The 27286-nt window shown below is 41.7% G+C and overlaps 2 protein-coding genes across 10 annotated transcripts in view; both read left to right on the top strand.

Moving 5' to 3' along the window:
• The first annotated feature begins 1133 nt into the window (after positions 1–1133).
• LOC118651892 (RNA polymerase-associated protein LEO1) lies at positions 1134–27232 on the top strand. Of its 7 annotated transcripts, XM_036301563.1 has the most exons (13): positions 1249–1306; positions 4921–5673; positions 7641–7745; positions 9277–9371; positions 10750–10895; positions 11651–11735; positions 15079–15173; positions 16005–16139; positions 17516–17651; positions 19629–19815; positions 22119–22216; positions 26124–26238; positions 27096–27232. In XM_036301563.1, exons 1-12 carry the CDS (start codon positions 1249–1251, stop codon positions 26226–26228), a joined length of 1998 nt encoding a protein of 665 aa, XP_036157456.1. In that variant the 3' UTR covers positions 26229–26238; positions 27096–27232. The 7 variants fall into 7 exon arrangements, with proteins under 7 accessions (XP_036157498.1, XP_036157483.1, XP_036157492.1 ...); XM_036301605.1 differs by lacking the exon at positions 19629–19815 and having other exon boundaries at positions 1134–1306; XM_036301614.1 differs by lacking the exon at positions 27096–27232 and having other exon boundaries at positions 1135–1306; positions 26128–26369.
• Positions 27107–27286, top strand: part of LOC118651923 (RNA polymerase-associated protein LEO1-like) — a 17089-nt gene continuing 16909 nt past the window's right edge. The window contains exon 1 of one of the 3 annotated variants that reach the window (XM_036301670.1): positions 27107–27248. The gene's annotated coding sequence lies outside the window, so the exon portion shown is untranslated. The remainder of the gene's footprint in view (positions 27249–27286) is intronic. The other 2 variants (XM_036301661.1, XM_036301645.1) reach the window with 2 other exon arrangements.

The raw sequence follows: 27286 nt of genomic DNA, 5'->3' as shown, positions 1-27286 counted from the left end.
CAAAATAAGCCAATGGAACCCTCTTGAATAGTGTTCTAGTGCAGTTTGCAATCATTTAGTAAATCATGAAATCAATTTAGTGGGTGCACTGCCTATCAGCATTAAAAATAAAACTAACATAAAGCTGAAATGGGAAAAAACAAAGGAGAATAAGAATAATAGACTGCACCTTAGAAGTAAGGAAGTATTGTTTTGTGAAATATTTATTTCAATTTTTTTTTTTTACATAATGTGCATATTGGATTAGGATGGAAATTTTTTTAAAATACATTTTTACTGATTTTAGATAGAGAGGAAGAAACATCCATGTAAGAGAGAAACGTCTATCAGTTGCCTCTTGTACACACCCCAACCCGGGATCACACTCACAACCTGGGTGTATGCCTTGACCGGGAATTGAACCGGTGACCTTTAGGTGTGAAGGAGGATGCTCAACCAATTGAGCTACACCGGCCAGGCGGATGGAAATATTTAATTTTTGAGGTAACACTGCTCTAAAGCTGCAAGTGGTCGCAGGAAGGCCCTTTGGTCGGAGGGGCCTCTGAAAGGTCCTCCCTTTCCCAATTACATACATACCTGCATGAAGCCAAGTTTTCTTCCTATGCGGCCGACCAAAACAGGTAGAATGTAAAAGCAGGTGTGAGAATTCAGCCTTCTTCTCTTAACAGACTGGATATAAAAGCAGGTATGAGAATTCAGCTGACTTAAACCAAACAGTAAAGATATTTTAAAAACTGTGAAACAATTTCACTCTTCTATTTTTTTTCTTAGAAAAATTTAGTCATGTAAACTTTAAAAATGTTACTTATATTAACCTGAATTTTTAAAATTTATGCTTTGATTACTAATACGGTAAATAGCAAAAGATAGAACCCACACACACAAAAAAGCGCTTTGGAGTTCTCAACAATTTGAGAACCACTTGTCAATATGAAACAAAGGAACGTAAAGCCTGAGTCCTGGCAGGTTTACCCCAGTCAGAGGCCCGTCTGCCCAGCACCGCCCATTCCACCGACACCCAGTCCCCGCCAATAAGAGCCGCTAGTGAAGAATGGGCGGGTTTTGTCCTCCATGTGAACGTGTAAGAGTCCACCCGCTTCGGTTCCTGGTGTTCGGGGAAAACTAGGTCACAGAAGGGAAGGAGCCTGGTAGCGAGTCTTTGCGACACTGTCGCGTTCCGCTGGTTCCGTGCCGTAAAGAAACCGCGGCGCAGTCCGCAGCCGAGGCAACGGCAGATGTGCCGCGGCCATGGCGGATATGGAGGACCTCTTCGGGAGCGACGCCGACAGCGATGCGGAGCGTAAAGGTGGGGTCGACTGGGCTTCGCGGGAGGGGCGCGTGGCGGGCCCTCTGCGGCCCGATCCCGCCCGCAGTGCTGTTCCGGGTCTGCGAGCGCCACGACGCTACGTGCCAGTGGTCGCACTTCCTCCGCTCCTGCCCCAGCGCCCCCTGCGCTCCGGGCGGTGCCAGCCTCCCTCCGCGGTGCCAGCCTTCCCCCAGCGGGCGGGAGTGGGGTGGGGGTGGCACACGTAGAGTGTGCGCCGCGAGATCCCGGGAGTGCGTGGAGCGAGAGGGGCGCGGGGCAGGGGTGGAGGCACGGAGCCTTGGGGTCCTGCTCGGACCTGTCTGGCGCAGGTTCGCGCAGGGGAAGGGCTGTTTGTGAACGCGTGGAGCTTAGGTGTTCAGGAGCAGGAGGGATGGGTGGGCGAATGGACGGGGGGACCGATGGCGCCCTCTTGAACAAACTCAGACAGACTGTGGCGTGCGGGGGAGCTTGAGATGTCTGGGCTAGGGGCTGGGAGGGACACGGGGTAGTGCGTGTCCTCGGAGAGCCGGTGCAGAAACCAGGACTCTGGTATTAGATGGTGGGGCATATGGGGTGTGTGTTTGGAGAGGAGAGATGGAGGATTTGTTGATAAGATGAATGAATGAATGAATGAATGAATGAATGAATGAATGTTTATGACGCATGGCAGTATTTCTGCTGGATATTTGAGTTTGCAATACGAATAGGAGTTACTGTATTTGAAATGAGAAGGGAGGGGCTCAAGACCAAGTTCAGAATTCTTGCAACCCTCCAAGCTCAAAGTAATGTTATCTACATTTTTCCTAAGCAAAGTGCATTATTGTGGTTGTGTGTGTGTGTGTGTGTGTGTTTCCCCCTCGAACTCCATCAATTTATTCACATTTTTAGAAATCTTCCAGGAGGTTCTCGTCAGGAAGATGAGTCTGGAAATATAGTCCTATATATTACCTATATAGAGAGCCCTAAATATGCCACTCCCTTTGCTAGGGCAGTTTTTTCACTTTCTTGATAATGTCCTCCCTTGCACAGAAGTTTTTTATTTTGAGGAAGTCCAAGGTATTTTTTCTTTTGATGCTCATATGTCCTCCGGTTTTTGAAGCACAGTTTTGCTGGATATATTATTCTTGGTTGACAGTCTTTTTCTTTCAGCACTTTGAATCTGCTTCCTGGTTTCCATACTTTCTGATGAGAAAAAGCTGTTATTCTTATTGAGAACCCCTTGAGTGGGACAAATTGCTTCACTTTTTCAGCTTTCGGGATGCCTTCTTTGTCTTTGTCGTCACAGTTTGAAAATGATGTGTCTAGGTGTTCTCTTTAACTTTATGCTGTTTGGCATTCATTGAGCTTTTTGGATATGTAGGTTGATGGTTTTTTTGTGTTCTTTTTCTACCAAATTTGGGGAGCTTTCGGTCATTATTCTGCAAATATTCCTTCTGATCTTTCTCTTTTTCTGGGACTCCCATTGTGTATATGGTGGTACATTTGATGGTATCCCACAAGTCTTTTAGATTTATTTTCCTTCAGTTTTCTTTCTTTTTCTGTTCCTTACATGGGATAATCTTAATGAACTTGTCTTCAAATTTGCTGATTTTTCCTTCTTCCTGCTCACATTGCTATGTAGCCCTTTATGAAATTTTCATTTCAGTTATTGTACATTTCAACTCCAGAATTTCTGTATTGTTTCTTATTTTTTTAAATATATTTTATTGACTTTTTACAGAGAGGAAGGGAGAGGAATAGAAAGTTAGAAACATCGATGAAAGAGAAACATCGATCAGTTGCCTCCTGCACACACCCTACTGGTGATGTGCCTACAACCAAGATACATGCCCTTGACCGGAATCGAACCTGGGACCTTTCAGTCCATAGGCTGACACTCTAGCCACTGAGCCAAACCGGTTAGGGCTCTGTATTGTTTTTAAAATAATATCTGTCTTTTTATTGATTTTTTTTTTTGGTTTTTAATATATTTTTAATGATTTCAGAAAGAAAGCAGAGAAATAGAAACATCAGTGATGAGAGAGAATCATTGATCAGCTGCCTCTCACAGCCCCCCACTGGGGACTGAGCCCACAACCTGGGCATGTACCCTGACTGTGAATCGAACCGTACCCTCCTAGTTCATAGTTTGACACTCAACCACTGAGCCTTACCGGCTGGGTTTTATTGATAATTTTCATTTGGCAAGATATCATTTTCATTGTCTGGGCTTCTTCAGAGACAGTTTGTAGCCTTTTTTTTTTTTTTTTTGGTATGCATTGGCCACATACTTTTTTGTCTCTTTGCATACTTTATAATTTTTTTGTTGATAATTAGGCTCTTTGAATATTGTATGATGTGACAACTCATGAAAACACATTCCTCCACCTCCCTAGGATTTGTTGTTGCTATTTGTCACAGTAATTATTGTTTAGTCTTTTGAACTAACTAATTTTGCAAAGTCTATTCAAGTTTTTTGTTCATTTTTAAATTGGGTTGTCTGCAGTCTTTGTTGTGTGTAGCTAATGAAATCTCTGTCCCATTAGCTTAGTGGTCAGCTAGTGATTGGACAGAGATTTCCTTAAATGCCTAGAATACCCCCCTCCCCCCGCCCCCTAAAAAAGAAACCCCCCAGTCTTTACAGATCAGCTCTGCGTATATGTTGGGGCATGCTGTCTCCATTCAAACAGGCAGTTTACAGCCTGTCCTTGCCTTTTCTTTCTGCTTGTGTGGAGCCTGAGGTCAGCCAGCAGTGAGAGCTTAGGGCTTCCTCAGTTCTTTCCTGAGCATGTGCACAGCCCTAAGCATATGTTCTTCCAGATCGCTAGGAATATGTGGGAACTTTTAAAAGCTCTTACTCCCCATATTATGTCATTCCCCAGCCTTTCCTCCAAAGCTTTTTGGTTTGTTTTTAACAAGCACTCCCAAGTAGCTGCCTCAACACTGAGAAAGTTCCATGTTAGGTGAGATAAAGTCAAGCCCTTTGAGCCAGTCCTTCAGTGATTTGCTAGGCATCAAAACTAGCTACCATGATTCTCTTTGAATGAGGTCACTTCTGCTCCTTCCAGTAGTGGTGTGTGTGCCAGAAATTCAGGCTGTTACCCAAAGTGAGCTGGGGAGTAGCTGGCAGAGAGTGGTGGGGGGTTGGGAGGGGGGGAGTAGCAGGTGTAAAACACCACGATGTTCTGTTTTCTCTCTAAAAATTCAGCTGGTTTTTCTCTTGTTAACCTCACCCAAAGATATTTTTTCCATTGATTTTTAGAGAGAGCAGAAGGGAGAGGGAGAGACACAGAGAGAGAAACATCGATTGGTTGCCTCCCACATGTGCCCTGACTAGAGCCAGGGATCAAGCCTTCAACTGAGATACGTGCTCTGGGCTGGAATCAAACCCAGGATCCTTCAGTCTACGGGCCAATGCTCTATCACTGAGCAAACTCAGCTAGGGCCAGCTGGGTTTTTTTTGTTAAGGATTCTCCTGGTTGCTGCAACTTTTGGTTAGTTTCCAGAGTACCAAGAAAATTGATAACAGTTTTTAACAAGTGTTTTCATTGCTTTTATGTTGTGATGGGCTTTTGATGTTCCGTACTCTGCCTTTCTTTTTGCTGACATCACCCAGTGTTTATATGATTCCATAGATTCTGATTCTGGATCAGACTCGGATTCTGATCAAGAGAATGCAGCATCTGGCAGTAATGCATCTGGAAGCGAAAGTGATCAGGATGAAAGAGGTGATTCAGGAAAACCAAGTAATAAAGAACTGTTTGGAGATGACAGTGAAGACGAGGGAGCTTCTCATCAGAGTGGGAGTGATAATCACTCTGAAAGGTCAGACAATAGATCAGAACCTTCTGAGCATTCTGACCGTGAAGACAATGACCCTTCAGATGTCGATCAGCATAGTGGATCGGAAGCCCATAATGATGATGAAGATGAAGGTCATGGATCAGATGGAGGGAGCCATCACTCAGAAGCAGAAGGTTCTGAAAAAGCACATTCAGATGATGAAAAATGGGACAGAGAAGATAAAAGTGACCAGTCGGATGATGAAAAGATACAAAATTCTGATGATGAGGAGAGGGCACAAGGATCTGATGAAGATAAGTTGCAGAATTCTGACGATGATGAGAAAATGCAGAATACAGATGATGAGGACAGGCCTCAGCTTTCAGATGATGAGAGACAACTGTCTGAGGAGGAGAAGGTTAATTCTGATGATGAACAGCCAGCAGCTTCTGATAATGATGATGAGAAACAGAATTCCGATGATGATGAACGGCCACAGATGTCTGATGAAGAGAAAATGCAAAATTCTGATGATGAAAGGCCACAGGCCTCAGACGAAGAACACAGGCATTCAGATGATGACGAAGAACAGGACCATAAATCAGGTAATTCATTTATGAGAGTCAAAATGGGTTAGTAGAAGCATCTCGATACAGGTACATCCCATTTATTCTTTTCGCAGTGTCATCTTTAGTACCCTATTTTTTTCTCTCCTGTCCCTTCATTTCAGCCTTTTCTAATTTTATACATTTTGCTCTTTAAAAATTTTCCTAATCTTTGCATTATTTCTATCCCCTCCCATTTGTTAATTGATGCTATATCAGGAAGAAAAAAATTTAAAGAGGACAGTCTTAGAGAAGGATGTGTGGTGTGAGAGTAGTTATAAAATGAATAGAGGTGGTTCCGTTTCTGCGGGTAACTGAAGAGCCTGCCTCAGGGGAGAATAGATTTGCTTGTTGGGAAAAAAACAATACCATTGAAACGTCCCCGTGGCGTAGCTGTACTGAGGTGTGAACAACATGTTCTGGCTCAGATTTTTAAATCCAAAATTTGATCATCCAGAGATAATCAGGTTCCAAGTTTACTCAAACCCATTAAATTCACAAGAAAATTAAATTGCAAAATTGTTTCATAGGATCAATGATTTATCTTATCATTGTATTCTTCCCTTGGGGAAAATCTACATTGGATGCCAGTCTATAATAATCAGCAGGCTGCCTGGGGAACATAACATCCAGAAAATGGAAAAACAGCTGGATGATCTCCTTGAACTATGATAGCTTGAAGCATGCATTCTGACCACAGGGAGATGTGCTTATGTCGAACACTCATTCCCTAAAGAATACTGGAAACATACAGATGGCCTTTGGCTCTGGACCCCCTTTCATAATAGTTGTTTACACTATTCTGCTCAAGTTGACACATTCTTCATAATAGAATACTTTTTTAAATATAGCGATCTTATTTATTTTTTGTATTACTAAAATTCACCTTGATTAGGTTAAAAGTCTTCCAGAAGTCATACCTGGATTGTTTCATTTTTGTAGGTGATTGATTATAACTACATATCAGTCTTATTTCCTTAGCTTAAAATATCGGTGGAGGCGTTTTTTTCTCCTGTAATACATACCTCACAGGATAGTTTTCAAGAACACATTTTGGCGTTATTTAGAAAAAGAGGTCAGAAGATTTCCAGAGATGGATATAGGCCTATATAAGACGTAGTAACTAGTTCTAGGTAGAGTTATTTTTATTATTATCAGAATCATTGAGGCTTATGTTCTACTTCTCAAATAATAGTAGACTAACCTAAGACTAGAGTTATAGTAGGGAATCTTGTAGCTGGCTGGTCATTCTGCTTAATTAACTAGCTTCTACAGTGGTTCAGTTGATTTTCTTAAAGTTTACAATTAGGTAAACAATTATACCATCCAGATAAGTGATGTGTTCGTCTCTTCCATTTCAATATTTTTACCTTTTTTTTTCTCTAATGAGTTACAGATAAATTTAATCATAAGTTTCAGTACTGCTTTTCTCATTCTACCAAGTTTTTCTACTTACAGAAACCAATGTTTATTACCTTTATTTTTTAATTAACTACAGTAAGTTGATTTTTGTGTATGTATGTACAGTTCTTTCAATGTTAATGCATGTATAGATTTGTGTAACGACCACCACCAGAGTCAAGATACAGAACAGTTTTGTCACCCTAAAAGACTCCATCATATTATCCCTTTTGTAAACACATTCTTCCCTCACCTTTGACCCCTGACAGCTACTGGTCTGTTTTGTCACTAAAGTTTTGTCTTTTTGAGAATGCTATCATTTAAATGGAATCATATGGTATGTAGACTTCTTTCTTTCACTTAGACTTCTTGCAATTAGCATAATGCATTTGAGATTTATCAAATTGTTTCATGTGTCAATAGTACCTTCTTAGTCAATACTGAGTAGCTTTCTGTTGTATGGGTGCGCCCTTACAATGTTTATCCTCAATGTTGCTCTTAAAACACAAAATTCAAAACTATGAAATATGACTGATTATGCAGAACCTCTGATTTTACTCTTACAGAATCTGCACGAGGCAGTGATAGTGAAGATGAAGTTTTGCGAATGAAACGCAAGAATGCAATTGCATCTGATTCGGAGGCGGATAGTGACACAGAGGTACCAAAAGGTACTTCAATTACTTTTTTTAATATGTTGATTTCCATTCCTCTTTTTGCATTTAACTATAGTACACGCCCAACCCTGGGCATTTACCCCAGATTGCAAGACCCACAGAAAGAATGTAGATACACTGAGTGTACACAGGGGAATTGTACAGATATGAGAAACTGTTTTTGCTGCATCACTTGAAGAACCTATTTCTTCATTTCTAATTAGAGTGAATCTGCTATTAGGGGCTGAGGCTCTGGTTCAGGTGGAGGCAGCAGTGTTCATTCTTCCGTTTGAATGACAGTTCCAGGACAGCTTCTTCTTAAGTTCTTAGCAGGTTAATATCAAATGAAGAACCTGGTGCTTTGAGCTATGGATTAGATGAAGAGTTCATGAAAACCCAGTATTAGAGAAGGTAGATTTGTTGTAAGGATAAAAGATCTACCCATTCATCTCTATGGGTGACTGTGTTTCAAACGGCAAATTATTATGCAATGAAGATATTAGTATAAAAGCTATAGCAAACAATTTTGATTGCACACAACTGTTATTCTGCTGAATGGTAATTATGCATTCATATTAAATAGCTTATATAAATGATTATAAGGAACATAACTAAAGCAAACATTTAGAGTGTCAACTAGAGAGAAAAGGAGAGCTGGACAGAACAAGAACAGCATGCTCTTTGGATCTATAACTAACTTCTGGTTATATGCATAGATTTTGAAATTAGATGATCCATGTTAGAGTCTTGGTAGCTCTACTTTCCAAATATATGATTTTGTTCAAATTAATTACTACCCTTCAGTTTTCTGATCTATAAAAGGGAGATGATGCTAACCATCTTACAGGGTTGTTGGTAGAATTAGATATTCATTCTTTCATTTTGTTCACATTTATTGAGAATCTCCTGTGTTTCAGTACTGTTCTGGGCATTGGGAATTATGGCAATGATCAAAACAGATAACGACCTCTCTCGTAGAGCTCACAGTCTGGTGGGGTCAGGGTAGGGTAGGGAGACTGAGTAAATAAATTAAATATATAGTGTGTTGGGTAGTGATAAGAACTAAGGAGAAAATGAATCAAGAAGAGACATGAGAGTGTTGGTGGGTGGGTTGTAGTTTTGGTGATTTTTATTATATAGATTATTACTGTTGTTTTCCCTATATCTAGGTGTAGTTCTGCTTGTGAGGAGGGTAGACATGGACCTATAATTTTAAAATTTGAGAGACTATGGAGAGAATAGGCTGGAATGGGCTGTTTAAGCCCCAAATTTGAGTATATAGACTGTAGGAGGATATCTGGGCTCCTGGGTTTAAAGGAAAGTAGAACAGGATGCAATAAATGAAGGGTGAAAGAAGTGCCTTTCACTGGAGTTGCCCCCTTCCCTCTCCACAGACACTTTGGACAGATTTTTGAGAGCCAGGCTCAGAGTAGTGCTGGTGGGTTTCCTGGTGTGGTCAGACACCTTGGGAATATGTTGAAGTGATAGCTTTGAGGAATCTTTCTTATGGATATTAATACTGCACATTTTCCCTCCTTTATTGAAGATAACAGTGGAACGATGGATCTCTTTGGAGGTGCAGATGATATATCTTCAGGGAGTGATGGAGAAGATAAACCACCTACCCCAGGACAGCCTATTGTAAGTAAAATTACCATTGTGCACTGGGCCTTTATTCAAGGCTAAGTAAAAAGTTTCTGAGGCGCCCTGACCAGTTTGGCTCAGTGGATAGAGCGTCAGCCTGCGGACTGAAGGGTCCCAGGTTCGATTCCGGTCAAGGGCATGTACCTTGGTTGCGGGCGCATCCCCAGTAGGGGGTGTGCAGGAGGCAGCTGATCAGTGTTTCTAACTCTCTATCCCTCTCCCTTCCTCTCTGTAAAAAACCAATATAATATATTAAAAAAAAAAAAAAGTTTCTGAGGCTAAGGGTCTCTCTTACACCAAGAAGAGGAAGTTGATAACTGAATTATGGTATGAAAATACAATGAACAGATGACTTTCTTGAAAGATAGAAACATCAGTGATGAGAGAGAATCATTGATTGCCTGCCTCCTGCATGCCCCACACTGGGGATCGAGCCCGAAACCCAGGCATGTATTCTGACTGGGAATTGAACCCTGACCTCTTGGTTTAAAGGTGGATGCTCAATCACTGAACCATGCCAGCCAGACAGGGAACTCTTGGTTTTAAGTGGGAGTAGAAGTAACTCCTGGCACATCCATACACTGGGATACTACTCGGAAATAAAAAAGATTGAATTGTTAATACTTGCAAAAGGTTGGATGAAGTTCCAGGGAGATATGCTGAATGAAAAGAAAAAAGGTTACATACTGTGTGATTCCACTTATGTAACATTCTTGAAATGACAAAAATTATAGAAATGGAGAAGAAAGTAATGGTTGTTTGAGATTAAGGAGGGATGAGGGCAAGAACGAAGTGGGTGTGTCTATAAAAGGGCAGTGTGGGTCTTTGTGGTATGGAAGTGATCTGACTCTATCAGGGTCATTCTCCTGACTGTGATATTGTGCTATAGATTTGCCAGATGTTACCATAGGGGAAACTAGGTAAAAAAAAGAAAGAAAGAACTGCCCAGCATGAGGTTGGTGCCACGTTGTGTGAGACTATACTGCAAGGACCTGCGATTTGAGAACCATTGATTTAAATGTTTTTCTTGTCCATGTCAAGAAGTGTATGTGTGCTGTGTTGATAATCTCTGCTCTTAATTAATACAGTGACTTCATATTGAAGTGTTGATTAATTTCACACTTCTGTTGGTGAGTATGTAGAAGATTAATTACAAAACATATTTTCTTATATTGATGCTTCTAAACTGATCTTGTTTCCCATGAGGTTTTTGGGGGGCTGAGTGGGTAGGAATGGGGATTGAGGGTTGCTTTAGCCCTAACATTGATGTCTCAGTAGGCTTCTTGCCTACTAAATAATTAAAATGTGGAAATTGAGCTAGACCCTTCCTAGGGTCCCATAAAACTCTAAAATTCTATGCTTTTTTTTTTACTAGGATGAAAATGGATTGCCTCAGGATCAACAGGAGGAGGAACCAATTCCTGAGACCAGAATAGAAGTAGAAATACCCAAAGTAAACACTGATTTAGGAAACGACTTGTATTTTGTTAAGTTGCCCAACTTTCTCAGTGTAGAGCCCAGGTAAGGGAATCAGTTAAAAGTATTTCTAGATGTTGGATAAAAATATGTGGAATGTTGATGTTTTTCTTATTTTACATGAGTTGACTAATCACAAAATGAAAAATTGGTTATAGATCTCTGAAGAAATAAATCAAGCATATTCTTTGACAGAAAAAAGTATAGACTATAATATCAATAAAGGAGACTTTTAATGCTCATAATTGTTTTGAGCAGTTTAATACTTAGTAATTAATAGACAACATAAGCTTTGGGTGTTTTTGGCTGGTATTGCTCTATAAACGCTGAAATTGAAAGTAGTGAAATTTGCTAGAGAAATGGCAAATGTCCACTGTAGCAGCCATTGCAGATGTAGAAAACCTAATGGTTTTTGACAATGAATTAGTGTCCATGGGTATTATTTATTAATGACATGCAAGTTCTTATGCAATTTAAGCTTTTCTCCCCAAGCAAAATGATATGGAAAACTAGAGCAGGTACAGCCTATTCCTTGAAGACTTATATAAGAATGAAGAATATTTTGAATATTTAGCCTTGCTTGCACTTTATTTCCAGCAATGTGTATCCACACCAAATTTCAAGAAAGTGAAATAATTTGAATACTTCCTAGAAGTTGAACATGAAGATATTTGATCATTATGAATTTTAATTATATTAGGATTTTTTAGTATAGTGGTATGTTAGGTATGTTATTATGAAACAGTGATAATATTCTTTACAAAGTATGATTAATATTTTATTTAAAAAACAATTTTTAGGCCTTTTGATCCTCAGTATTATGAAGATGAATTTGAAGATGAGGAAATGCTGGATGAAGAAGGTCGAACCAGGTTAAAACTAAAGGTACTGTTCTATGCTTACTCCTTTCTTTTTTTTCTTTAATTAAAGTAAAACCTGGAGACACTAACTTGAGACTTGAGCTTTTGAAAATGATTTTTATATTTCCTGTTTTATCAATAAATGAGTTGTATTCCTTTTCAGATTTAAAAAAAAATATTTTTATTGATTTCAGAGAGGAAAGGAGAGGGAGAAAGAGATAGAAACATCAATGATGAGAGAGAAGCATTGATTGGCTGCCTCCTGCACATCCCCTACTGGGGATCGAGGCATGTGCCCTTGACTGGAATCGAACCCAGGACCCTTCAGTCTGTAGGCAGATGTTCTATCCACTGAGCCAAACCAGCTAGGGCTCAAATTATTTTTTAGGAAGAAAATATATAGCTTTTGCTCTATAAATGTGTCACTTTTCTCGCTGTTACACTTTTTTGATGCTTTGAAATAATTATTAGCTACTTCCTTCATAATACATAGTACTATAGTTTGGTGTTTTAAAACAACTCTTTCCATGTTTACTGTGGGTTAAGTTGCAGCAACTTCCTGAAAGAGGAAATTATTCTTCAGCCCTGCTGGTGTGGCTCAATGGTTGAGCATCAACCCCTGAACCAGGAGGTTACAGTTTGATTCCCGGTCAGGGCACATGTCCTGGTTGCGGGCTTGATCTCTAGTAGGGGGCGGACAGAAGGCAGCCAATTGATGATTCTCATCATTGATGTTTCTTTCTCTCCCTCTCCCTTCCTCTCTCTGAAATTAATTTAAAGAGGAAATTCTTCAGGCTCTTTGATCTATGGATAAACAAATCATATACAATAGGAGAATTTGTTACTCATACCTAACACTTCCCCTTATGACTTTCTTTGTATTCTTCTGATTGCTCTTAGGAGAGATTTTTATTGTACTAAGTTCCTGGTAATGCTTCTCTTTGATACTTTGTACTGTCTTGTTACCTCTATCCAAGGAGGGCCTGTAATCTTCCTTTAATCGGGGGGATGTAGATAAAGCAGATGCTGCAGAGCTGAGTTGTACCAAAGAACAAGAAGCAGTTGCACTCATACTAAAACGGGAGCTATGCATTTTAAATTCTTCAATCTGAAGGGTTTCCTGTAAATACTCTTTTTCAGTGGGTATTGTGCATGGTGTTAGAATGTAAAGAAATCCCTTAGAATAAGGAGCTGAATTTTTAGAACAGTTCCATCTCTTCAAGTCTGATAGATTCACAAGTATCTAAGGAACTTTGATGTAAAATAGTTTCTATCCAACATGCATGGGCTTCCAAAGCTTTTCAGTGAAATTTCACCACTCCTCCCTCTTAATGGTGAATGCAAATCAAATAAGAAAATGGAGGTAAACAGGGACCAATAACTTGTTCTAGGTCACATAATTAATAGTTATAGTGCTTAACTGTAGTGCTTAGAGTGTTTTTTGTTCTTTGCTGTCCTTTTCCTTGCCTCTTCCCAACTCCCATCCTATATAATAAAAGGCTAATATGCAAATTGTCCTCTCAACCGGGAGTTCGACCAGGGGGTGTGGCTGGCCGGCCAACTGCCCATGTCCCCTCCCCCTGGCCTGCGCAGCCTGATTGGATCAAAGCGGACCCCACCCATGCACAAATTCGAGCACCAGGCCTCTAGTCTGTTAATACTTTTCCTTGGAACATGTATATCTGTTTTTCATGCCTGTTTTAGTGCCTCTGGCATTATTCTTCTGCTTTTCATTTTTCTTATCATTTATATAAATTAATGTGGTAGTTCCTTACTTGTTTGCTTTTTATTGATTTTTGCATTTTTGTCTTTATATCAGATGCATCAGCAAATACATCAATATATCTATTATATTTTCAGGTCATGTATACCAGACCCTAGTATAAGCACCAAAGCTTAGAAAGAAATATTTTCTCTAAAACCTTGGTGCTTAGAGTACAAAATGTTGGTGTGTAACAGACTACTGTCTTTTGAAACTTCGGCGCTTGGTGGAAAATAACCCTGGACCCTTTGTTTCCTGAGTGATATTCTTGAGACTAGGCTGACTGTTCTTAGAGGCAGTTATTGTTATTATTTGAATCACCTTATATAATAAAAGCATTTCTCAGAATAGCTTCTCAGTTAATGATGTGTTTGTATATTTATAGGTGGCTAACTGATTTTGTATGAGAGGGAAGAAATAGTGACAGATTATTTGTTTCCTTTATTAAGAAAATTTTAAATGTACACAGATCTAGTGAAGACCGTATTAAAACTCTCATGTACCCATCACTCACTTCAATGCTTGTCAAGTTGGACAATCTTGTTACATCTATATTCCCACCCCATCGTACCCTGACTATTTTGAAACAAATTTCAGAATGGCAACATATATAATTCATGCATATTATTTGAGTTCTTTAATCAGCCGGCCTCATGGTTGCTTATTTATTTAAGGAGGAATAAAGAAGGAAAGGGGAAAATCTAGAAGGCAACTGCTAGAAGCCAGTTGCAAAGATAGTCACACCTAACAGAATGGAGACCAAGGAATTCTAAGTGGAAACGGGAGCAGCTGCTTTAGGGTTGATGGAGGGGAATAGGCCTAGGGAAGCATGCATGGGTGTAAAGCTGTCAGTTTTTAGTCTTGGCTTCTCCTTGCTGCCCTATCTCACATTCTCTTTATCCTGGAGTGTACTCTTTTCTAAGTCTTCACCGTCCCTGTAGGGGGTTCCCAGGGTGCAGCAGTGACATGCATAGTGTATTGCATTTTCCCAGGAGTCCCGCTGAGTTTTTAATTGCACTCACAGTGGTTTTCATTTTAGAAAACTCTTGAATGTTTTTCAGAACTGCCTGGTATTTTCCGTCTATGTAGTTAAGATAAAGTTAGACTCTAAATCTGCTCAATGCTGGGGTTTTAATTTTCATAGGGTGCTTCCTTTTTCTTACCCGTAAGCAGGGAGCCTCCTTACCTCCCTAGGCCAGTAGGTGTAGTGCTTTGGTCCCACATTTACGGGGTTTTAGCCTGTAAGAGATCCTGCTTTATGTAGGGATTTCCAATTCTAAATTGCTGCCTCACATGGCTTCAAGCCGTATCTCCTGTCCTGATAGCTCTTACTGTGTCTTCACACCTCCCAGGGCTACCACAGCTTTAGCATCTGCTCAGACGCTCAGGCACTTGGTTCCCACTGTGACTCCAGCACTAGGAACTCAGAAATCCACTTAAGCATATTTTTGTTGTTGTTAATTTATTCAACATCTGTAGGTTATTAAAGAAAGAGGGCTTTAATGTTTTATATCACTAGCTATGCATGCTTATTCTACAGTTAATGTGTTTCTTGAGGAAAAAAGCATAAACTACAGTGTTCTAAAGCACTTGTATTTTAAAACAGGTAGAAAATACTATACGATGGAGGATACGACGGGATGAAGAAGGAAATGAAATTAAAGAAAGCAACGCTCGGATAGTCAAGTGGACAGATGGAAGGTGAGCGCAAATGCCCGAAGAGTGTTGAAATACCCAGAGTGTGGCCAGGAGAAACCAAGTTTTGGAATAAGACCTATTTGTGGGCCACCTCTTATTAAAGAACTAGAGGCCCAGTGCACGAAATTTGTACACTCGGGGTGGGGTCCCTCAGCCTGGCCTGTGCCCTCTCGCAGTCTGGGAGCCCTTGGGAGAGTGGGCCTAAGCCGGCAGTTGGACATCCTTAATGTTGCTGTGGAGGTGGGAGAGGCTCCCGCCACCACCACTGCACTCACCAGCCATGAGTCTAGCTTCTGGCTGAGCGGCGCTCTCCCTGTGGGAGCACACTGACCACCAGGGGACAGCTCCTGCATTGAGCTTCTGCCTCCTGGTGGTCAGTGTGCGTCATAGCGACCCGGTTGTTCTGCCGTTCAGTCAATTTGCATATTAACCTTTTATTATATAAGATTTCCATTGCTTAGTCCCTGGCATTGAATAGAGGTAGGTAGTTGAGAGTCATACAGACTGGTGGCCGAAAATGTGATCCTCCTCTTTGGGTATAGCAAAGTAGTTTGGAAAAGGCACAGCAGCCCCCCCCCCCCCCCAATTGCACCTGCTTGCTGTAAGTGGGACGTTTAGAAAAATGACCTTTCACTGGGAAGGTAGTAGAGGCTGAGTAAATGTCACAGCCTGTTTTACTTAGAAGTAGGTTGTTTTTCATGTTCTGGCTTTACTCTTTTCTTCTGGGTTCTGTGTAAGTAGAGAAAGCAGCAGCTGGATCACATTTTAAGGGAAGTAAAATGGTAGGATGAAAGCTGTATGGCTTTTAACATGTGAAGGGTTCCTTCTTTTCAGCATGTCTCTGCACCTGGGCAATGAGGTGTTTGATGTTTACAAAGCTCCACTGCAAGGCGATCACAACCATCTTTTTATAAGACAAGGTACTGGTCTGCAGGGACAAGCCGTCTTTAAAACCAAGCTCACATTCAGGTAACTATTCTTATCAATGGACTATTTGTTGCAGTAAAGCAGTGAAATATAGATGTTGTTCAAATGCCCGACTTCCAATTGACATAATCTCACAGTGGAGTTTTTCAGAGAGCAAGATCTGGTTGTCAGCTCTCTGGGTTCTAAGGCTGTTTTGTCTAGTGCACCAACAGCCGCTGTTTCACAGGGAACCCGGCCATGCTAACCAAACTTACAGGAGACTGTTATGTAAACCAGAATGCCAGCTTTTTAGTTCAAGTGGTTACTATAACTGCCAAGAGGCCTACAATACTTACTAGTCATTGTGTCTCTTCTTTTTAGTAAAGATCTGGGAGACTGATGAGTAGAGGTTGCTAGTGTGCATGCAGTCAGGAAAGGCGATGCGTTGGTGGGTGTGAAGGCTGGGTCGTCCTGTTCCTTCGGCTGCTGCACCCAATGCCACTTCAGGGATGTTTCCCCCGAGCAGCCAGAACACTGAGGCCAGCTGCTGAGGGCTTTCCCCTTCTCTAGACTGTAGACACTACAACAGAATATTTCCTTTTTGTTTCCTTGATTTTAAGCAGATCATCCTCCTTGGGTAATGCTTTTGTTTAAAGGGCACAATAATCTTTTTTTAAAAAAATACATTTTTATTGATTTCAGAGAGGAAGGGAGAGGGAGAGAGAGAGAGAAACATCATTGATGTGAGAGAATCATTGTTCAGCTGCCTCCTGCACACCCCCAACTGGGGATCAAGCCCACAACCCTGGCATGTGCCCTTTTCGGGACTCAAACCTGGGACCCTTCAGTCCACAGGCCGACACTTGATCCACTGAGCCAGATTGGCTAGGGTGAGGCACAATAATCTTGGTTATGACTTAGCTTTTTGAGAATTGTAATGGTCAAGAGTATAGGCTTTGGAATTAGATAAACTTGTATTTGAGTCCCGTTTCCACTTGTGTGACCTTATACAACTTTTTCAACCTTGCTTAGCTTCAGTTTTCTAATATATAAAATGTAATAATTTCTCATCGAGTAGCTGCGGCAGTGAATTCCCACAACCTGTAAGACACAACCACCGTGCCTGGCACTTAGTGGTCAGTGCTGCCTGGGCCTGTGCACATGCTGCTGTGGGGTGCGGGTGGGGGGCCGATCTTTGTAAAGACTTTTTATCCCAGCTTTTCATTTTTGACTTAGCGTGTGAGATAAGAATATTTCAGTGAGCCGTTGAATGAAGAAAGATAAAAATCTGCCACCCGCTATATCTAGTTTAGTGTCCCTGCCTGTTTTTTTCTAGGGACTGAGAAATGGTCGCTGGCCTTGTGTTTTTGGGATGTTGGTATGACTGGCTCACAAATGTATATGGTGACTATTGAGACATTTTTACTTATTTCCTCTAGACCTCACTCGACAGACAGTGCCACGCACAGAAAGATGACCCTGTCACTTGCGGATAGATGTTCAAAGACACAGAAGATCAGAATCTTACCGATGGCTGGGCGAGATCCTGAGTGCCAGCGCACGGAGATGATTAAGGTGTGTTTGCTGAGCTTATGCTGGGATTTCTGACATATTGAAAATAGCATTTCCCAGAATGTTTATTAATCACCTCTTGTTGACCCACCTCTGTTCCTTCCAGCTGGCATGAGCAGGGAGCTGGATTCGTGGCTTAGGCATTTGCCAAACAATGAGTGAATGGCAGTCATAAAACAGACCCGGTGCCTGAAAGGATCTGAACTTCTGCAGACACTTTCAAGCATGTTTAAATCATCTGTGCCTGGTTTAGAGCCCATGACAAAAATCCGTGGAAATGTTAGAGATTTAGTCTAAAACAGAATAAAAGTAGGACAGAAAGTGCCTAAAGGAGAGTCGGGCAGAGTAGATGTGGCTTTTAAGGGCCATTTGTAACATTCCACCTGATAGGCTTTCAAAGCTGACACAGCTGTCACTTAGGCACAGATTCAACAGTGGGTGGTGTGTGTTTGTATTGACACCATGGGCCTTTGCGCAGCACTTGCTTTGAGAAGCTGGAGGCCGTGGTACAGTCTCCCCTGACACTGCTAGGTCCCAGCCATTGCCCCGCCTGCTTCATGGGATTTCATTCTTCTGCAGCAGGGCACGCTGAGGCTCTGGTTGCCTCAATGTCTGTCTTAGTATCTCACTGTCAGGCTCTGCTGAAGGTGTGGCCCTGAATCTCAGTTTTTTATTCCTTGTATTTTGTTCATGGAGGCAGTTAACTAAACCAGATTCAGTAACAGTGCCTAACCCAGTGGAATGCAGGGGCACTGGCTTTGAAGTCTGACTTCTTGCTCCATTTCCCCACCTTTTCTCATCAAGGGAGCTGGAGGGACCTGCAGAGACCCTTCTGGATTGCTTTGAGAAATCAGTCCCCCAAGCCTTCCTCTATGTTCCCCGCTTCCATGGACATGCACGAGGAACCCAGCTAGCTTGTTCTTAATCCCCGTTTTGCTGACAGTGATTGTTTTTGTTTTGTTTTTTGGATTTGTTTTGTTGCTAATCGTCACCTGAGGATATTTTTTCCATTGATTTTTTGAGAGAGTGAAAGGGAAGGAGTGGGGCGAGAGAGACAGAGAAACATCAGTGTGAGAGAGACACATCAACTGGTTGCCTCCCACGTGTGCCCCCTGGATTCATGTCCTGAGCATTTGCCAAACAATGGCTGACTGGGGCCAGGGATTGAACTCGCAACCAAAGTATAAGCCCTTGGTAGGGAATTGAATCCAGGACACTTCTGTCTGCAGGCCAACGCTCTAACCACTGAGCACGGGCCAGGGCCTGCTGACAGTACAACCACATTCTACTTAATGAAACAATTTGCTACATAGAAAGTATAGCAACAGAATTAGAGTTGTATGCAATAATACAGAATAGTTAAATGAGGAATTCAGAGAAATGCCAGACCATCCCTGACCTCTCATACCTGCCTCTGTCTTATGAACCCCAACATGTGGGATGCCAGGCAGATGAAGGGGATGAAGGCTCCACTTTGGGGCTCAGGGACCCTCCCCTGCCTGCACGTTCTCACCCTGTCGTCGGGAGCTGAGGGGCCCAGACAGGAATAATCTGGGCTCTGTGGTGCTTTGGTGGAGCCTGGGCCAGTCAGGTGTCTGTCTCTTGGGAACAGAAATGGCCTCCCTCAGGCATTGCTGGGCATGATGCCATGGCTCAGCTGGTCGCTGCTCTCTGGGCTCTGACTGGCAGCACAGGGGACGTGGCGGCTCACAAGGCTGTGCCTGTGCCAGTTCTGATCGGACGGACGGTGTGAGGGGCCGTCTGCCTCTTCACACTGGTGAGGCCTTCACGCCTTAGAGCTGAACAGGAGATCGCGTGTGAGGTACCAGGTGTGGCTTGGAGAGGTCTGTACTCTGAAGACATAGGAAACAGGTGTTATCCTGAGCTAGGCATTTCATGTTCTTTATCATAAAAGTAGTTTCAAGTGGGCACTAAACTAGCTCATTTTTTAAGTTCAGTGGTTTATTTGCTTCTTTACAGAAAGAAGAAGAACGTTTAAGGGCTTCTATTCGTAGGGAGTCTCAGCAGCGCCGAATGCGAGAGAAGCAGCACCAGCGGGGCCTGAGTGCTAGTTACCTAGAACCTGATCGATACGATGAGGAAGAGGAAGGCGAGGAGTCCATCAGCTTGGCTGCCATTAAGAACCGATACAAAGGGGGCATTCGAGGTGAGTTTGTGCAGAAACTTCATTTCAGGGTTCAGAAATTTATCTTTGCATTGGGCATGCTCTGAATATCCACTCACTGGACATTTTATTTTTAAGGGTTGATATACTTCAAGGTTTAATGAAATACTCAGTGCAGAATTCTTTCAGGTGAGCCTGACAGAGTAGAAACTGCTGTGGCTCCCACTTGTAGACTTTTGTTCCCTCAGCTTCTGCTTTTCTGGTTTGAAAGTTTACCTAGTTTGAAAGTTTGCCAATTCTATTTGGAACTTTTCTCAACTTTTTATTTTTTTTAATATATTTTCATTGATTTCAGAGAGAAAGGGAGAGGGAGAGAGAGATAGAAACATCAATGAGAGAGAATCATTGATCTCCTGTACATCCCCCACTGGGGTTCGAGCCCACCACCCAGGCATGTGCCCTGACTAGGAATCGAACCCTGACCTCCTGGTTCGTAGGTTGACTCTCAACCACTGAGCCACACCGGCCAGGCCTCAACTTTCTTTAAATTACTAATTGGGAATCAAGAAGATAAATTTTTCAGGAAATTCATAGTGATTCCTTTCAAAGTTCTTTTTTTGCATATTTTCTTCTTTCACAAATACCAATAATTTTAAATGGTCAACATCTATTCTGCACCTGCTGAATCCCAGGCAAACACCCAACCACTCTACATGCACCCTGTTTGATCCTCAGAACATAGTTGGTAAGAGTTCTTGATCCAGGTCACTTGACTCCGGAGGCATCTGCCTCCGTCACAATACTGCACTCAGGTGTCCCCACAGCTGGTGGGAAGATGACCTGCTGAAGAGCAGACTGAACCTGAAGGCCAGAGACTTGGCCTGGACTCCGGACCCTGCTTGCTCTAATCTCGTTCTGCCACTTTGTAGTTGGGTGACTTCTGGGAAGTTATAATGCCTCCCTTCTGTTACCTAACTATGAAAAAACAACCTATTAATAGTAGTACTTACACCACGAGGTTGTTTTGAGAATTGAAGGATATGCTACATATAAAGTACTTCACCCAGTGCCTGGCACATCACAAGTACTAAATAAACATTGCCTAAAACAGCTGTTCTTGTTTTTACTACTCAGCTTTGAGCAAGTGACTTCACGTTGAATAGTGGGTACCACCACATCTGTAAAGTGAGGCTTTAATTCTCCAAATTAGCTGTTAGAGCTTCGGGAGTGTGTGCAATGTAAGAGGTACTGTGGGTGACCGCACATCCTCAGCTGTCCCTGTCGAGGGACACATTTTAACAACAGCTAGATCTCCCCTCTGTGACTGTCCTATAAAACCCCTCCTTTCCTGGCAGTGACTGTTTCTGTGCTGGCGCGCTTTGCTCCTTCCTTCCTACCTGTGATTTAGTTCTGAACTGTAGTACAGGGACCTTTTATTTTTTTGTTAATGCTAATTTCCCACAGAAAAGATCCGTTGTGGAAATAACCACATAAAACCAAAATAAGCACAAAAAATTGAGGTTGCTTTTAGGGAGAGAATTATATAATACTAGAGGCCCTGTGCACGAATTCGTGCATGGGTGGGTCCAGCTGGCCCTGCAGGGGGGAAGGGATGCGGGAGGTTGGCTGGTCGGCCCCGTCCCCGACTGAGGTGTTGGAGGCCTATTGGGGCTCGGATCAGGCTGGTTGGCTGCCACGGTGTGTGTCATAGCCACTGGTTGTTCTGGTTGTTCCGCCGTTCCAGAGATTTAAAACCTATCAGACCAGCTCATTAGCATGCAGTTCTATCCAGTAGTCAGATAGGTAGGGAGTGGGGAGAAGGGGAAGAAGGCTTTGGGTTCTGAGGCGAGAGGGTTGGTCTGAAACAGTCTGCTGTTATCCCACCCGAGGTCCACCTGTGCTGGGACATCAGAGATTACCTCTCATCTACACCTCCTTTCAAAATGTCTACCTGGCAACAAAAGGTCTTTACAGGAACAGGAAACCACCTCTTCTATCTTCAAAGCTCATTTTGGAATTATTTAATTACCCTCCATGAAAGAATGACTTGGGCTTTATAGCTTATTCGGAAGAGTAGTGGTGTCTGTTTCGTTAGTCACCTAGCACACAGCCTCTTTAATATTGAAAGTGGTCATGTGAAACATTCTTGTATTTTGAAAGGGTAAGTGCTTCATTACAATATATCTAAACTTACATCTTTCTTCAAATCAGAACATTTTAAATTATTTGCTTCCTCTGGGAAAATGTGCAGAAGGAATTAAAGATACTCATCAGAAGAAAAGTCCAGGAATGAATAGATAGCTGTCTCTGAAAATCTCTCAAACACCTTATTCCTTTGCTTTCAGAGGAACGAGCCAGGATCTATTCGTCAGACAGCGATGAAGGATCAGAAGAAGATAAGGCCCAAAGATTACTCAAAGCAAAGAAACTCACCAGTGATGAGGTAAAACCAAATTTATTCAATTTTAGGGGTTTCCTCTGTGCCTATAAGTCAGCTCCTGGAATGAAGACAAGCTCAGCCCAGGAGCACACAGATGTCCCCACACTTCACTGAAGCTCAGTGAGACCAGTGCAGTCACAGGGCAGGGATGTCCCAGGGGAGGGCCTGACACCTGTTTGGATGGGTGTTGGAAGGCTGCTCAGAGGAGACCTTTCACTGGGTGTTACGGAAAGTGTTCGCTTGCAGGGCATACCGGTCAGGGTGGCATACCTGGCGGATGGAAAGGCCTGTGAGAAGACACATGGCCCTGAGATACTAGGGCTCGACTAGAGAACTAGAAATCATTCAGTGTGGGGAGATCAGAGGGTGTATTTATTTTTCCCTTTTTCTTTTCAATATATTTTTTTAAGTTATGGAAATAATTCTGATGGTAGAAAAACTGATTTCTTTTCGTTAAATGAAATACTGCTTGAAATAATACTGAGTAACAATACATTTTATATTCTTTTTTTAAATATAACCTTTATTTGTTTATTTGTTTTTTAATCCTCACCAAGGACATGCTCATTGATTCTTAGAGTGAGAGGAAGGGGGGGCAAAGAGAGAGAAACATCGATTGGCTCTCTCCTGCACACTCCCTGACCAGGAATTGAACCTGTGACCTTTCTGGGTATGGATGATGCTCCAACCAACTGAGCTACACTGGCCAGGACTTAACTTATATTCTTAACAGTATCCTTTTCAAATTCTAAGAGTACAGGTACTGCCCAGCTGGTGTTGCTCAGTGGTTGAGCATCCATCCAGGAACCAGGAGGTCGCTGGTTTGTTTCCTGGTCAGGGCACATGTCTGGGCTGTGGGCTCTATCCCCAGTGCGGGGCGTGCAGGAGGCAGCTGATTGATGCTCTCATTGATATTTCTATCTCTCTATCTCCCTTCCCCTCTTTCTTAAAAAAAAAAAAAAAATCAATTAAAAAAACGTATTAAAAAGTACAGGAACTAAGAAATTTAAAGGCCTAGATTGATGGATTCCTCCATAATTGATTTATATTTAGAGAGCAGCTACCTGGGCCCACTTTAAATTATATTCTGGAAATAAGATCTTTTTAGATGACCTGAAAGAATGATTTCTGAATTTTCCTAGAATTCTTTTTTTTTTTTTTAATATATTTTATTGATTTTTCACAGAGAGGAAGGAAGAGAGATAGAGAGCTAGAAACATAGATGAGAGAGAAACATTGATCAGCTGCCTCCTGCACATCTCCTACTGGGGATGTGCCTGCAACCCAGGTACATGCCCTTGACCGGAATCGAACCTGGGACCTTTCAGTCCGCAGGCTGACGCTCTATCCACTGAGCCAATCCGGTTTCGGCTAGAATTCTTTTTAATACCATGCTAATTCATTTGATGCTTGAGATTAGAAAAATTTCTTCCTTTCATTCATTAAGTCAGGGGCTGGGAAATTACATCCCACTTACCTAATATGGCTGGTTGATTGGAACCTACCCATGCTTATTTGTGTGTCATTTATAGATGTTTTCCTGTTACAGTGGCAGAGTTGAGTAGTTGCAGCAGAAACCGTATGTTTTACAAAGGCCAAGACATTTATTATTTGGTCTCTTCCAAAAAAGTTTGCCGACCCCTGCAAACTTTGTTTCTGGTTCACATTACACTAAAGATGTAGTGCTTTGGGGCCTGCTATTATTCTGCCTTTGTCTCTAGTCCTCAGCACCCTGCAAGGCATAGCAACTAACGCTCAAGTTCATAGAACTTGGTAAATGTCTTCAAGGAGGACAGCGTTAGTGCTCTGCTTATCTCTGTGGGTTCCTGCTTTCACTTCATTTTTGGCCTCCGATTATACTTCATTTTCTTGCCATCCCATTGATTTGTTTATACTTTTCCATCATTGTTATTTCCAGTGGGAGGGTTATTCAAAAGATTGTTCTGTCACCCAGGAAAATACCATATGTTCCTGTTATCCATGATTTTAATGTATTTTGATCATTTGGGCCTTCTGTGAGCTGAGCTTCTATAAGCTCTTATGTGAAGCAGAATTTCATTCTTGGCATTATTTGTTAATCACAACATTTAATATTTCTCAATCATTGTTGGAAGTGGCATGCTATGGAAGATAATTGGACAGAAATTGTTAAATCACTCTGCAGCATATATAAAACAAATAAATTATGTAGGAAACATCCTAATGATGTGTTTACAGTGTGTTGAACTGTTGGCAAATGGGGATCCTTATTTGAGCAGATGCTATTTTATTTCTTGGCAAGCAGAGACTGTGAGTAAAAATTGAGAAGTGCTGTGGGATTTCTCTTTATTCCTCGTATTCTCAGAAGGGATATTTTAACTTGTGATCCATCAAGTAGCCTTCTTCGAGGCTGCGCAATTACAAATCTATAACTCTGTGAGTGCCTCTTAGCTGTCTGTTTAGGACAGTGATGGCGAGCCTTTTGAGCTCGGCGTGTCAGCATTTTGAAAAACCCTAACTTAACTCTGGTGCCGTGTCACATATAGAAATTTTTTGATATTTGCAACCATAGTAAAACAAAGATTTATATTTTTGATATTTATTTTATATATTTAAATGCCATTTAACAAAGAAAAATCAACCAAAAAAAATGAGTTCACACGCGTGTCATAGGTTCGCCATCACTGGTTTAGGAACTACTCTCCACCTTCCTCACCCAAGTACTCTCTGTTAGGTCGTCCTGTACCCTTTCCTGACAACAAAGATTTTACTTCTGCCTGAACCTCTCAACTCCTGCCACTGTCTCCTCGTATTACTCCAGTTTAAGTCCTGGCCGTGGGTTATAATGGGAGAGCATCAGGAAGGGGTCATACCTGATCTAGGTCCCTCTCCAGTATTTGTAGGTGAAACTCCTCCTTAATACCATGAGCCTGGGTATGCCTGTGAGATACAGGGGAGTTTACAGATCTTGATGTCCCATACCAGAGAACTACCATTACCACCTCTCAGAGCATTCCTTGATATGTGGGGCAAAGGGCATGAGTCTAGATTAGAATGAACTGGATTACTGAATCTTGGGGCTACCCTTTACCACTTATAAGGCCTGGAGCAAGTCATTTCACATTTCGGGGTCAGTTTCCTCATCTCTTTGGTGGGACTCATGCTTGCTGCCTTGTAAAGTTGTTGTATTATAGCAGTGATGGCGAACCTTTTGAGCTCGGCATGTCAGCATTTTGAAAAGCCCTAACTTAACTCTGGTGCCATGCCACATATAGAAATTTCGTGATATTTGCAGCCATAGTAAAACAAAGATTTAGATTTTTGATATTTATTTTATATATTTAAATGCCATTTAACAAAAATCAACCAAAAAAATGAGTTCGTGTGTCACCTCTGACACGCGTGTCATAGGTTCGCCATCACTGTATTATAGTAAGTAGCAGGTAGAGTGGATAACACAGAGCAAAAAGTGCTCCCTTCCCTCCCCCAACAGGGTGTAAGTTATAGGAGAGGAGAAGAATACAGCTTCTTACCCTCCCTTATTTTTGTAAGCAGCAAAAACTTTAGAAAACTCAAATTACTTCAAAGGTAGAAAAATGGGTAGAAGGAGAAACTGGGAAAGGGAAAGAGCCATGAGGAAACACGAAAGCAATGGAAAGGCAGGGGCATGGCCAGTCCTCGGCTGTCTGTGTTTTCACAGTTTACGTGTAATTACTCGGTGTAGTTGTTTTGAATGCCTTCTAGCACTTGTAGATTTGGAAACCGGTTACGACCCCGACCACCGTTTTTATTCACCTGGTGAATGTTCTTTTTAAAATAGTTATTTGATTTTGAGTTTTCATAGAGTCACTCATCTCAGAGCTACTTTGATAAACCTTTCTAGAAATAGTCTCTGTTGACGTTTAGATTGAAAATGTTTTTGTCTGTGTAGGAAGGTGAACCTTCTGGAAAAAGAAAAGCAGAAGATGATGATAAAGCAAATAAGAAGCATAAGAAGTACGTGATCAGTGATGAAGAGGAAGAAGATGATGACTGAAGCGCAAAGTGTGAAAACATTTATATATTTTATTGTACAGTTTGTCTTATAAATATGATGTACACATGAGTTATTTTGATTGAAATGAATTGATTTGCTTTTCTGTAATTTTAATTGTAATAAAATGTTTTTTAAAGACAAGTCTCTATTTAAGAAATTGACTTTTCCCAAAGCGAGTTGATTTTATTAATGTTGAGTCTTAGGTTTTCTTTTTCATATTTATATTTATTTATCTAATTTTTGAGTCTTAGATTATAGTGAATTCCTGCTGCTCTGATGCACCCCCTCCCGTCCCCCACAAGGAAGCCTCCTGGGCAGGGCCAGATGGGGCTAGTTAGGCATCCTTCCTACGGTACAGAGTTTAAAGGGGCACAAAAATGTCTATAATTGTATTACTTTGCTAGGGCTAACTAATACATAGTACCACCAGCTGGGTAGCTTGAAACCACTGAAATGTATTCTCGCACAGTTCTGGAGTCTAGAAGTCCCAAATCGGGTTCCTTGCCCTGTCCTGGCTTCTGGGGACTCCCAGTTACCCTTGGTCTCAGTCCCTGCCTCTTTTTTCACATGCCATTTCCCTGTGTGTCTGCTCTGTGTCTGTATCTCCAGATCTCCCTCTCCCAGGTGCACAACAGTCAGTGGGTTTAGGGCCAACCCTAATCTAGTGTGACCTCATCTTAACCAATTACATCTCTAAGACCCTATTGCCAGAGTCACATTCTGAGGTTCTGGGTGGATATGAATTTTGAGGGATCCCTCCCTACTGCAGTAATCAAGATTAATAATGTAATGCAACGTTTTAAAAAATTGAAACGAATGTCAAAAACCCCATGCTGAACAAAATATCAACATTTTACATAAAAACAGGATCTGCTCTTTCTGTGCCATGGTGGTGTGTGCAGTTGACTCTTGCCAAGTCTTCTCACAGGACTTTCAGGATTGAGCGGTTCCTGGCCAAGTCACAGAAGCAGAATGGCCTATTCCCCAACGGATTCCGGTGGAAACTGGCAATAAGATCAGGTACAACTCCAGGAGGAGCCATTGGGGAAGAACCAAGC

Source organism: Myotis myotis, unplaced genomic scaffold (assembly GCF_014108235.1).
Source record: "Myotis myotis isolate mMyoMyo1 unplaced genomic scaffold, mMyoMyo1.p scaffold_m19_p_1, whole genome shotgun sequence".
In the NCBI taxonomy this organism is placed as follows: Eukaryota; Metazoa; Chordata; class Mammalia; order Chiroptera; family Vespertilionidae; genus Myotis; species Myotis myotis.
Note: the sequence above shows the minus strand (reverse complement) of the source record. Positions and strands in the feature narration are given on the sequence as shown.